A 14,435-nucleotide genomic window follows, 5' to 3' on the forward strand; every position below is an offset into this window, starting at 1 on the left:
TTATTGTTGTCGTCTGATCCTTCAGGCGGCAAGGAAGTTGACCGGAAGTTGAAGTCGGGTGGGGGCTGCCATCTTGTAGCAGAACTTCACTTGCGTTAGCATTCCCATTGACTCCCATTCATTTTGGCGTCACTTTGACAGTGAATAACTTTACATCTGAGGCGTTTAAAGACTCCGTTTGTCCATTATATATTTATAAAGATACACGACAATGTATAAAGGGCTCCATTACCTTCTATGTTTCATTATGGCCCCGTAGAAACAGTTTTTGTAAAAAATAGGCTAACGATTGCGTCATAACCACTCGTCTCTCTGTCGCATTACCGTACAGACAGGAGGAGAAGCTCGCAGGCAATTAACTTATTATGGCGTACTGGCGTTACATTTTAAAATACTATACAAAATAATTAATCAGAATACTTACTCCTGCTCACTCACGCCAAAGAACTCCCCGCTCAAGTTTGCCGTCTCTGCAAGATTAACGATAGCAGTTTGCACGCACAGCTACTAGAACATTTACATCTGTCAGACAGGTTGCTGACGTCGTCAGGCTTCGTTTGAGTCTGCGCATCAGAAACGGAAGTGCTAAAAAACGCTAAAATTGGGCTTCAATTGTCTCAGTTGAGTTCCAATGGGGTCACTGTGTCCATTTTTTAGGCACGTGCTTTTAATAAACAACGTTATCGTATGTAGGTTTGTACCAATAAAAAAATAAAGAAATGTAAAAAAAGAAAAAAAAAATTATATATATATATATATATATATATATATATATATATATATATATATATATATATATATATATATATATATAAATATAATAAAAATACAATTTAAAAGATTACAAATCGAAATGCTTTTTGATTAAATAAATAAAAGTAAAATATATATATATATATATATTTGATATAATGAAATACTTTTTAATAAAAAAAATATATAAATTTTTATAATTAAAAAATGAATATATATATATATATATATATATATATATATATATATATATATTGGTATAGTTGTATTTTCCAGAGAAATAAGTACATTAAGTTAACATGCTTCCAAAACATGCAAACAATAAAAAAATATGGTGTTTTTATGAATTAGTACAATAATAAAAATAAAAAAAATAGACAGCACTTTTAAGAGAATTCCAACAGGACAATATGGATAAAAATAAAACTTGAACCCTAAACTAATTTTGAATTTAAAGTTTAATTTTAGTTGCCAACATTTGGTATTGTTTTCCGATAACTATATTAAAACCAATTACTAACGAAAATGTTTTTATTATTCTTTTAAAGCAGGTATTAACATATTTTAGTATTATTTATGGAGTTCTGAAGTAAGAAGCTAATGTAACTCTCTTAAATCAAAGTGCAGGTCAGAAATCAACCACTAGATGGAAGTATTTCACACAAAAATACAGTGAATAACAACAAACTTGATCCACACAGTACATTCGCAGGAAAGAAGGACCTTTCGAGCTTGAAAAAAATAATTAGAAAAAAAAAAGCATATAAAATCACACCACGATATCTGTGGTATATAAGTGGTCGATGACTCATTTCAAAGAGCGAAACTGCATCAGTAGTTTCACTTTGACTAGATCTGGGAGTGAACCTTTTCCTCAGACGTGGATCCTGGCGCTTTTTCCCCAAACTAAATCCAGTGTATTTTCCAAGCGATTTATAAATGATACCGAGCCAATCTGACGCAATCTGTGATGCTGCACCGAAATCATGAACTATTTGGTGAGGACAGGACTGGGAAGGGACTCGCTCGTCTGTTTCTGGCCGTGTCTCAAATCTCAGACACTAGCAAATGTTCACCGTTCCTGTCACTTATTATTGATTTATTTATTTTTCCTCCAGGGGGCGCTTAACGGCTCAAACGACCGATTTAGTCGCATTCAAATCTCCAGTGTATTTTTATCTAACTAAACACATTTGTACACTACAACGTATATGTATTAATCTATGTTTACAATCATTGAGTGACACCTAAAACGGAGAAATACACGCTTTAATCGCAAACGACTGTGATTGGCCATCCTAACCAGCGCTGAGAAAAGTAACAGGTGGCATCCCTAACCGCTGGACCCTAAAGTAACACCGGCGAGCAGCATTTAACACAGTTAACATAATACCCAATCGAATTGTTATAAATGAACAAAGCCCCGCCTTCCAAAGGCACGTCAGCCAACCCGATGTGATGCTCAAGATGATTGACGTTCGAACTAAAACTAAGCCCCGCCCATTACGAAACAACGGTTGGACGCTAAACGTCTTTCTGCTCGAAATTCTCGAATTCGTTTCTGTTCTTCAGGACGAAACCCGTGGCTGAAAAACGAAGGCTAGATAGGCAGCGCACTTGGATTGGAGACACTGCCTCGTTTCCCCGCATCAGATCAGTCAGCACTCGCTAATGCTGGAGGAACTAGCTGTTAAAAACCAGTTCTGCAACTTCATGTGCCTCTGACACGAGCAGGTCACTCTTCAGCGCTCATGTGTGGAGTTCACTCGAGATCCGGGAGTGAACTTTGAGCTGCTTGTGTCTGTACTGGAGCTAATGCTAGCCTGTTAGCTTCTAATCTGTGTTTATAAACCTCACCAAGTCAAGATGAAGATTACTGTGGATTTCGAGGAATGTCTCAAGGATTCTCCCAGATTCAGGTGAGAAAGACGGTCAGTTTAAGCTCATTCAACAAGGATTGTTTGTTTTGGAGTATCTCTAACAATTAAAACAGTTGCCAGTTTTCCTATCGTCTTGATTTACTGCCAAATATGAAGATTTTTGGTTTTAATGTTTAATTTCTGTCCCATCTGGTTGTGGTGGGTGGGACCTGTAATTAGGTAGAAATTTGGGCTGCTAAACTGAAAGATTGTAGATTCAAACTACAAAAAAATGTCAAATAAAATGGATTTAATGACTTATCAGCTCTGGACCTTTGAGCAAGACAGTTAAAGGGACAGTACACACACACACACACACACACACACACACACACACACACAAAAACTAGTTCCAAATGTATTACTTTTGTGGAAAACCAATTCGAGTGCATGGGGACCGGAGCCATCAAGGTCTAAAAAATGGCAAAGCATACCAAAAACCTGTCATTATTAATAGTCCGTACGACGTGTACCATTGCAAATATGCCACAAAAGTTTAAGAAAGCCTAATAGGCAAGTTAAACATAGCTATTTTTAGAGCTTGACAGCCTCACTCCATTCACTTACATTGTGTGTAAAACAGCAGTGTGAAGCTATTTCAAAAATCCCTTGAAATACGACACAAGGGTTGTAGGATATGTCATCTTTTACTTCAGATTATTCCAGGAATGCTAAACCTGTATTAGGTGATTCTGTAAAGGACTGTTTAGTCAGCGTCCTCGTATCGTATGTAGTATCTCTGTGGAAGAATGATTTGTGTTTCGGCTCCTTCATCTAACCCCTCCTCTGTCAGGACAACAGCCTCTCGGAAATCAGGAGCAGATGTTCATGGAAAAAACATGGAAAAAGACGTTCAAATGTGTTCATTCTTGGGTCAGAGAGCCGCCCTGGGTTTAACTTGGAGGATGTGAAACTGCTGGACGGTTGCTGTGAATCATGCTCTTTCTTACGCAAAGACAAAAAGTACTCCGTTAACCACTGATGTTACATTTTCTAAAAAAAAAAGAGAGATTCTTGACATTGTAAAACGGGCTGTGTGATGCCATAGTGATCACTTCCTCAATCCCTGACTGAAATGGCTCTTATCAGGAGTTTATATAAAGACTAACACGTTTACAAAGTCATGCGAGTGTTGTTTCTTCTTTTTTTTTTGTACTTTAGTGTGCACTTTTCTCCTATCTATGATCTGAAGGTTATCTTTCCGCACAGAAGTCATCATTTAACACGCTACAGTTGCAAAGTTTCCACTGCTCTCGTACTCATTTTGCCATTTTCTGTTTGTCTTGGCATTGTGGATGAAAACGGGCCTCTCGGTCCACGTGGAAAGGCCCTCTTGACGTCTGTTTCCATTTATGTTTTGAGTGCCTGATTTAGATTTGCTGTTTGCAAATTTATATCTGCTTTAATCGCAGTGTTGTTTTGTTTTTAGTAAATGCATTTCACTTCAGCATTTCTCTGTTAGCAACTTCTCTCTTCGTCTTAGACTCAATAAACCCATTGTGTTGTACTTTATTATAAAACGGAGAGTCCCGGTACTTGATTCTGATTGGCTGAGCTGCGTTCCAAACTGTTGTAAAATACTCTACAACCATACACCTTTGTTTCCGTCGTTGTGTTGCTTGGCAACCACTTTGTTGCAACATAAGGGACTACATTGTTTGGCGGGAGAATAATGTTTTTATTAATATCATTACGTTTTATTTTGTGAAACCTTATTATACATGGAATAAGCGTTTTATAAAAGCAGTAACATAACAGCTAAAATATTTTTTGTTATAACTAACAAAACCCATTAGCTGTTATAAATTCACTGTAAACCACAGCTTCTTGCGGATTATTGCATAAACAAAACACTAAAGTTAGCAGAAGCTGGAGATTACAAACTAAATGAAGTTAGATGCCTCTTTGCTTGTTTAAAGAACAAATATAAAGACATATTGTTTTGCTCAGATGCGTGTTTTAGTTAACTGAAGGCAACAGTTTGTGGTGGTTTTGAAAGGATAGTTCACCAGAAAATGAAAATTACCCCATGATTTACTCTCCCTCAAGCTGTCTTAGGTGTATATCACATTCTTCTTTCAGACAAATACAATGTATATTTACAGCGGTGAGGGTGCTAAAGATTTTAAAGTCTGATAAAGTGCACCAATTCATGATAAAATGTCTCAGTTGGTTAATAAAGACCTTCTGAATTAAACTGATGCATTTGTGTATGAAAAATACTGTCAAAAACCACACAAAAACAGCATTTTCATTTTTTATGGGTACACCACATGACATTTTAATTTCATAAAATTATATAAACTTTTAAATGTATTTATTTATATATTGAAAATGGTATGTAAATGTTTTTAAAGAGCACCTATTATGGGTAAAGAAAGGTTCATATTTTGGTTTTGGGAGTCCCCAATAACAGGTTGACATGCATGCAGGGTAAAAAAAACGCTTTCAGTATCTTATAATATGCATTTATTTTTACTTAACTTGCTCAACGACTCCCAAACAACTCACTCAGTGATTAATTTCTCCAAACCCCTCCTTTGGGACCCAATTGGCCTCATTTTAATTTAATCTCGCCTGTAATGTGTGATAAAGCAGCGTTTGTGAGCGCAGCGCTGCTTTGTGTACAGCCTTACTGTGGAAACAGCTATTTTTACCACTCCGAAAGTGGCACCTGGTGGCAAAAAATGAGTTTGTGTTTTCATTCGGACCAAAGCGAAAAGGCCAACAAGTGGGCGGGTGATATGCTAATGTTTCATGTTTATGTCAACATGAAGCGGCTTGGGATTTGTTTTAAGAATGACTAGTTTCAATGATTCAGAGTCAACTCTTTCTTTTGAGGGACAATAACTTTATACACAGTGCCCTTTCAACTTTGAAGGATATCTTCAGTCACTTAGAGCTGTGTGAAAGGTTTCAGAAATCCATAATAGGGGAATTAAAACCACCATTTTCCTTTTCAACTTTGTCTGGGACTCTCTTTTGTTGGCGTTGTGGTGGCTTCTGAATGACCGGTGGCTCTTTTCCTTTTTTTTTTCTTCTTATAGTTGGCAAGGATTCACCTGTAAAATTCCCTCCATGTCATCTCATTATGATGTTATTGTTTTCTAAAAATCCGAGGTTTAGCTCATTGGGAACTCCCTCCCCCTCTCATTCATCCCAGATTGTTTCCCAACAATTGCAGGAAGAGATTCACGAGAGATGGGCTGAAATCCACTGCTACGGCTCTGTCCCAGTCAGGAATTTCTCCTGATGATCTCACCTCCCATGATCCCCCGAGTCTGGCTCTGAGCCAGCTGAAGACTCATCTCCAGATCTTTCATTACGTCTCCCTCCTGGTAGTAATTGTGTTTTCATTCTCAAACTCTTAGCGGAAGGTGGGTGTGATTCCTCCGCTCAGTCCAGCTGACGAACAGATCCCCATCCACTCTTTAGAAACGGTTCTGCTTTTTTTGATCAACGGTGTCAAGTAGAGGTCTGATGTGGTTTCCTGTTTCTCAGTTGTTTAGTCGTCTGTATTGACTCTTGTTCTTTGATGCTGGTTCTCTTGATCACTAATGAGGTTATCCAGACAGCAAACCGTGTTTGGGTGAGTCCCATGATACCTATCATAAACATGACCGGTTATACGTATGCCACTCGAAAATCAAAAGAAAGAAGTAAGAAATTGTCCTTTGCGTAAAGAAAATTAAGCCTGTATTAAGACCATTGGGCCTCATTAAACATTCGTAATATAGAAGTAAATTCGGAGTAGTTTGCGCGTAAAACAGACTTTCCTGAAAACTCTCCTCCGGGATTCACAAAGGCTTCATAAACTTTGATAGTTAAACCTGTGTATGTTATTGAATTGCAGTCATTCACAAATGGGGCGCTCGTGCATGCTCCTTCACAATTAGCATAACCCTTGCCTATAAATAACAGCTACGCAAATTGCATAGGTACGCAAGTGGGATATTCTGGTCTACTTTCTCAGCTTTGGCTCCAGTATATTACATAAATGCAAAAATCAAGGCAGTAACGCATCACTATTAACTCTTGTAGAATATTATTGAATATAAAAATGCAGTAACAAGTTCAGTTGTTGAACAAGTAGGATGATTGGTCAGTGTAGTATTTGTCCCGCCCCTCCTCCATTGATTGGACGGCTGGGTAAAAAGTGATCATGAGAAGCACTGCGTTTTACCCAAAGCTAAACAGTTTATCAGCTCTCAGATACCAAAAAAGTAAAATACAAGTTCGTTTGCTCCAATTTTAAAATATTATGATGGAAGTGCATCAAAATTGAGTATCATCAGATTGCCAAGAAGAACACCAAAAGATTTATGCTACACGTGGTAGCAAAGTAGCATTTATTTCGTACCAGCTAACATTTTGAAAATACGTACAAAAAAAAATACATTTTTTCTTGAGTTTACATTTGCCTCTATAAATCAATCAAAAAAAATATGTTTTAAAAATGTCATGTGGTATGACCATAAAAAATATAATTATAGTTATGAAATAATAATATTTGATATTTCCAAAAACATATTTCTTAAAAATAAACATTTGCATGTGAGAAGACAGTAGACTTACATGTGTTCAGTGTGTAAGAAAAAATGTTATGACTGGCTTCCATGTTATGGTCTTAGAATATTAATTAAAACTAATGCTGTGAAACGATTAAGCGCATCCAAAATACATATTTTTTTTGCCTAATATATATGTGTGTGTACTGTAAGGCTATCAACGAATATTCTAAATTCGTATATATATTCGAATAGTAAAAAAAAAAAACGAATTTCGAAGGTGAAAATTTATATTCGAATTAAAAAAAAAAAAGTGGTTCAGGGAGTCGCACTGTCTAGCACAGCGTCACTGCTGAAAGTTGACGCGTCTTTCATGGAAGATGGCAGAAAGTGCAGAGCCCAACTCGACTGCAGCAGAGAAAGTGATTTTAACCCCCCAAAATCTAAAAGCCATGTCTGGAAGTACTTTGGATTTTGGTGTGTAGGAGGTAAAATTGTTGAGCCGCGAGATAAAGTTGTATGCAAGCTATGTAAGATACAGTTAGCATACCAATCGACCACTAGCAACATGAGGTCATATCTCATAAAGGTGCACCCAAATGAGCATGGCATAATGTGTGGAACTCCAGCTAAATCGTCAACCAAGAATGTAAGTAGCCTTTTTCGTGTTTAACAGCTCTTTATTTTTTTGGAATCTCAGGGTACAAGTTATTTGTTGTCACATTTCTCGTAATTGTGTGCCTCATTTTATTTAACGTTAAACAGAAACATTACTAAAGTGTAGGCTACTGTACTGACTGAATAGATGTTGCATGAATAAAGGATAAAGGCCCTGCGTCCACTGGTTTGATTATTTACCGTTTCATGTCAAGGAAAAGTTCCATATTGCCCTGTTTGAATTCTCTTAAAAGTGCTTTCTATTTTTTGTTCTATTACTAATTCATAAAAACACCACATTATGTTTGCAGATGTTTTGGAAGCATGTTAACTTTATGTACTTATTTCTCTGGAAAAAAACATCGCTACAGTCAGTTATTCTGCTTTGAAATGTGCGTTCCGTGTCAGAATGTGACTCCGCCCACTCCCAATAGTATTAATGGAAAACTATTGAGGGAAAACAGTGTATTTCAACCATGTAAGCCGGTAAACAAAATCTGACCCAAAGAGCTTTGGCATCAATTAAAAATCGGCCCCATAAATTAACTTGATTACAATACAGTGTCAATTGCAGTTGTTTCTGTTGCGTCTTCAAGGACAGGTAGTTAATCATCTGGAGGCAGATGTTTGATGTGTTAGCGTGTGTTGAATGTGTTCTTCATGAATCACACAGTCTCTATGAGGCAATGGCCTAGATTTCATTAGCAGCAGTCGCTTCACTGCGGTCAGCACTTTTCCAACCGGCGGCTCCAGCCAGAGCTGTTTTGGGAAAATCTCTGGGACCAAAATAAGGAGCAGACGTTTTTTCAGGAAGATGTGCTGCAGAGTCGTAACTCTGCTGATTAACCAGAACCAAGAGCTTCGTATTATAACGAGATAACAGCAGAGTTACAGGAAGGGAGCAGTTTAAAATAGACTGAATACAGCCATGTGTTTCAGTGTGTTAAGTTTAGCTGTGTGTGTGGGATAATGAAGAACAAAGGTGACGCTCTTGGGCCCAATGCTGAAAATACTGTGTGGATTTCCACAAACATTTTCTGATTTATTAAGTGGTGTGTGTGTGTGTGTACTTCATGAATTTACATATAGTGGAAGATTTAAAATGTATTGTTCACCTGAAATCATTAAATAAAACTACTACTTAAAATCATAACTACATGTTGAATACCAGGAATGCGCTGATACTGGTTGATATTAAGTCCATAATTATTTTAGTGTTATGACCGATAACAAAATTCTCTGATTTTTACAACATTATAAATGAGGAATTTATTTGAAAAAAAAATGTCTATAGAACTCTTTTTCCACAATGTTCCACACGGTTTAGATCCTATTGTTGACACTTCAATGTTTGCAGTGATTTATATCTCCAACGGTTAATGAAGAAATCATGAGTCTGTGATTGTGAATGACTGAAATCCTGCTCTGTCCTCAACAGGGCAATCATCGAGGAGGCGGAGAGCGACGTCTGTGAGCTCGAGTCCAAACTAGACAAGGTACGTCGAGATGCCGAAATGTAGAGAGCATGGCAATGTTTCCTAAAGTAATCAGTTTTTGCCGTCTATGTCCCACTTTTGGTATTTAATTATGTATTAAGTCGTATTATAATTCATATTATATTTAGGGAGGCAACAATGTATCGGCCACCGATATTTATCAGTTTATTGTGTCCTTTTTCACTCAAAAAAACAACAGTTGCATTATCATCAGAATACAGCGAATTACACAAAGCACTTATAACAACTAACAGTTAACAAATATATACAGATTTCATGCCTTTTCGGGGGGTGCTTAATAAACTGACTGAATGCTTTCATTACCCATATAACTTTGTAGACTAGAAAAACCATTGAAATAAGAGTCCCGCCCTAGTGAAGTAGATCTCATACTCATTTAAACTTATAAACCATATAAAAATGTGTACAAAAACAAATTAGAAGATAAATCGTAATAAAGTATGTTACAATAAAGAAGGATTAATATGGATGTAATTTATACAGTGGTGTTATTTTACATTTTAGTTTAATGCTGTACCTGAAAACTGTTAAACCGAACTTAAAAAGCACTGGTTATTTAGTATATATCTTTGTTCTGTTGTATTCATGTAGGCCTGCTTAATGTTAAATGAATCCAGTCCACATTCATTAGAAATTATTTGATGATGCAGCAATAAAACTGCTGGTATAATTTAATACAGGTGTTTTAAACTTGTGCACGCACTATTACAAGCTATTTAAAAACAAAGGAAAACAAGAAAAAGTGAACCCCCACCCCATGGTGTTGTCACACGTCGATTATTATTGTTGATAAAAAAGGATAAACTAAAGGGCGACGGTATATTGGGCCGATATTTGTCTTTTATATATATATATATATCGGCATCGGCCGATATCCGTGTTTAGTAGCGCCGATTTAAAGTCACCCCGTGTTATTGATGCGGTGGAAAGTGCTGCTGTGCATGTGAAGGACCCCAAGCCAAAACTTTTGGAAGATTCAACAACCGTCCTGGGAGATAAAGGTAGTCAGAGAATCTCACTCTGTAAATGTGGTGAAGTTGTCAGCTCTTACAAACACAGCAGCGTTACTCCGCCCCGCTCACAGACAGCACCACGCTCGGAGAGACAGCTGTCCTGGAGCTGCCCAGAACGGTGAATAACATTCGTTCGGAAGCATGGTTTGATGCAGACAATAACCAGTTTTCCATCCAACTCATTTGTATGTAGGGATGTCAATATTTGATAATTTCCATGATCGATTGTCGTTTAAATTAACGATCAAGTAATAACCTTAATTCTGCAAAATGCGTCTGCAGCGGAATTATTATGTGCTAAAGCCACTTGGAAAAAAAGCTTTCTCACCCGAATTAAAGGGGTTTTAGTCTGAATAAAATGCTAGTAGCAGGACTGTAAAATGAATAGAAGTGATTTATGATAATTTGATAAAATGAAGAGAGCGCGCCATACGTTTGAGATCATTTTACTTTGTTGACTGTTTCCCGTCAAGGAGACCGCTGAATGCACCTCTTTAAATGGTTGTGGTGCTTGTTGTTGTATTTTAAAAAGCAATTGCAATGTTTTCAAATGACACTATAGTATTAAAAATAAAATGATCCCAAACGTAACTGTTGCGCTTGTGGCTGTGCTGCGCAGTCAGTGAACCGCTTTTCCACATCAAACGTTTTATGCAAGTATTATGACCAGTACTTTATTTGTTTGATCTTGTTCTGCAAAATATTCCATTTTGAATTTTTGCGTTCCACTAGGCCTATTTGTTTAAAAAAAATCCTGCATTTACAGTGCATTAGATCGAGACGTGAGTGCGTGCGTACGAGGACGAGCAAGCGCAGGTTTGACTAGATGTATTTGGAGGTTATTGCTCACATCTCGTTCTGCACATATCCAAAGGTTTCCATATTCGCAATGCATCTGGATGTTAAACTATAATTTTTTTAAAATGTAAACTAGATGGAAGAGATCATCCTCTAGACATGAGCAAAAAGGCTTTATATCGGTATATCGGCCCCCCTGCTTTCCAAGATATCGGCATTGGCAGTCAAAAAACACACCACTAGTTAGTTAAGACCTCAGGAAAGGAGCAGCAGCGTCTCACTGTAGTCTTAGTTTGATTTGAGGTCTTTCCTGTTGTAGTCCATATCGAGTGTGTAAACAGCAGCGGGACTGTCGGAGTGAGAGCGAGCCTCCGAGCGGATCCAGACCCGCCCAGCGAGTGACTCGGGCCGCTCCTTCACTTCCTCCTCTCGCTGAGGAAGGATGTGAGATCTTGAGCAGGAGCTGCTGCAGAGATGTGTAATAAATGAGCATCCAGATAAACATTATACAGGTGCTACTAGCAAGCACCAAAATAATGTGTGTGTGTGTGTGTACATGCATATAGGCTCAATTATTACACATCTCACACTGCACATTTACAAATTAGTGCTGATTTCTAAGAAAAGCTGGTCATATGTCATTTTCTCAAGTCATATATTCTGTTTTGTTGATTTAGACATCTAAAGTGTGATATACAATTATATACTGTGACAAAAAAGATCAGTATATTAAAATTGTGTTTTGCAATGCCTTTATAGTGACAAAAATACAGTCATTGTATTTCAGGAAATTATAGTGTCATTTTATTGCAGCAGTCAATTATGAAAATGTCAGACTTTATCTTTTAACTTTAATATTTGTATTTTATTTATTGTTTTATTTCAATTAGTTTATTTATCATTGCTATTATTTTTATTCACCAGCAAAAAAAATAATAATAAAAAAGTAAAAAAAAAAAAAAAAAAAAATATCTACCATTTCTCCAAGACACTTTGTAAACCTCTATTTTTGTTTTTTGACCACTAACAAAAAGTACCAAAAAGAAAGTACTGCTTCTTTTTTTTTTGTGTTTTTTTTTTTTTTTGGAATGTTTATTATTATTTTTTCGATACACCGACAACTTTCTAGATCACTAGATAACTTTTTAGATTATTAAAAAAAATTATCGAAGTCAAACTTTATTTAACCTTTTTTTTTTTTTTTTTTTTGACCACTAACAAAAAAAAGCACAAGCCATTTTTCTAAGCGGTCAGACTTGTGTGTTTTGCTTGACAGATGAGAACATTTGAGACGATTTATACATTTGTGTATTTGGCGTGTATGTTTTATCTGTTTGTGTTTACTGTATACATGCGTCTGTGTGCTGTGCGTTGTGTTTAGCTGGTGAAACTGTGCATTGGGATGATCGACGCTGGAAAGGCGTACAACACGGCCAACAGGCAGTTTGTGAGCGGGATTCGGGAGTTGGCGCAGCAGTCTGCCAAAGATGATGTGATCGAGGTGAGTGCAGACGATTAGCGTAATAACCAATCAGCTCTTATTAGCCCGAGACCGGCCATATGAAAGCACCCCTGGAGTGAAAACTAGTCCAGTGTGTTTGGCTTGCTGTAGTATGATGTGCCAATGGAAAGACTGCTGTTTATTCAGGGATCGTTTGAAAGCATGCTTTTGAAACATTGGCTACACACCAGCATTCAGAGTCTTTGCATATTTACTTTCCTGCTTCTTTGAAATATCCATTGTGTACGCTCCATTGTGATATGAAAAGACACCAGTGTATTTCCTCATATAGGCATTTGGTGCAGGTAAATATCCCTTCAGCGATCCATTTGTAAGAAACCTTTCATCAACACCAAATAACATCCTGGACATGTTTCAACATTACTTTTTCTTTACTTAAAAATAACAAATGTTATTGCATTCAGATCCAAGTCCCTTCCAAAAAAGACATTTGTGATGGTTAAAAAAAGAGAGAGAGTAAAATAATTTTTTTTTTTTTTTTAAATATAAATACATATTATATATCAATGCTTTTGTATTCTCATGTGCAAACCTTTTGTGATGGAAATAATAAGGTATGAGAAAGATAATTTATCCATCCATCCATCATCTTCCGCTTATCCGGGGCCGGGTCGCGGGGGCAACAGTCTAAACAGAGACGCCCAGACTTCCCTCTCCCTAGCCACTTCTTCCAGCTCTTCCGGGGGGACCCCGAGGCGTTCCCAGGCCAGCCGGGAGACATAGTCCCTCCAGCGTGTCCTAGGTCTTCCCCGGGGCCTCCTCCCGGTGAGACGTGCCTGGAACACCTCCCTGGGAAGGCGTCCAGGAGGCATCCGAAATAGATGCCCGAGCCACCTCAGCTGGCTCCTCTCGATGTGGAGGAGCAACGGCTCCACTCTGAGCTCCTCCTGAGTGACCGAGCTTGTCACCCTATCTCTAAGGGAGCGCCCAGCCACCCGACGGAGAAAGCTCATTTCGGCCGCCTGTATCCGGATAATTTATAATTTATATTTCAAAAATTTTACACATTTTTGGAAACAATATTTTTGTGAGATTTTATTTTGTTTTATTTTGTTTTCCAACTGAAATGTGTGTGTATATAATATATATAATTTTTACTTTCTGTTGTAAAACAATATATAGAAAGTCAAAATTAGAACTTTTAGAGAAAATATGGGGAAAATGTGAGACTTCAATTATTAAGCCTTTAAGTCTTGTTTTGTATTATGGCCAAATTAGACTTTAAAAAAAAAAAAAATTGAGACTCATTTTGGCATTTTCTGCATTTGTGCTAAATAACCATTTTCTTCTTGTTTTCTGTCCTGTAATCTGTACATAACCTTTGTATGGTTGTCTGATTTCTTCACAGTCCAGTCTGAACAAGTTTGCAGAGAATCTTCAAGAGATGATCAACTATCACTCAGTAAGACAATCTTTTGTCGTAATGCATTACTGCCTGTGACTTCTCCTTTTTTCTCCCCTTTTTAATCATTTTTGTCCAAAAAAAATGTAAATGTGCTGACATGCTGAAAATGTTGACCTCATGCAATGAAGAATTTCCCTCTTTCCTCTCGAGCCAATAACTGCTGTAGTTTTGATTCTGTAATTTTTTTTGTTTTGTTTCAAATACATGTACATCAGCACAGTTCGTAATAATTCCGGCGATAGCGCCCCCTGTGGCGACACTGGGAAGTGATTTTAATTTCAACTACTGTACATGTGATATCAGACTTGTGCAGCTACGAATTGAGCTTGACTTCATGTTCTAG

The 14,435-nt window shown here is 37.2% G+C and overlaps 1 protein-coding gene across 3 annotated transcripts in view; it reads left to right on the forward strand.

Annotated features, from left to right (window-relative positions):
* The first annotated feature begins 2,255 nt into the window (after nucleotides 1-2,255).
* Nucleotides 2,256-14,435, forward strand: part of LOC113039775 (arf-GAP with coiled-coil, ANK repeat and PH domain-containing protein 2) — a 34,101-nt gene continuing 21,921 nt past the window's right edge. For 2 of the 3 annotated variants that reach the window (XM_026197865.1, XM_026197866.1), the window contains exons 1-4: nucleotides 2,620-2,672; nucleotides 9,276-9,333; nucleotides 12,547-12,666; nucleotides 14,036-14,089. In XM_026197865.1, coding sequence (XP_026053650.1) covers nucleotides 2,620-2,672; nucleotides 9,276-9,333; nucleotides 12,547-12,666; nucleotides 14,036-14,089 — 285 coding nt within the window. Of the gene's footprint in view, nucleotides 2,673-9,275; nucleotides 9,334-12,546; nucleotides 12,667-14,035; nucleotides 14,090-14,435 lie in introns of all 3 variants that reach the window. The other variant, XM_026197864.1, reaches the window with a different exon arrangement.

This window comes from Carassius auratus, chromosome 22 (genome assembly GCF_003368295.1).
Source record: "Carassius auratus strain Wakin chromosome 22, ASM336829v1, whole genome shotgun sequence".
NCBI lineage: Eukaryota > Metazoa > Chordata > Actinopteri > Cypriniformes > Cyprinidae > Carassius > Carassius auratus.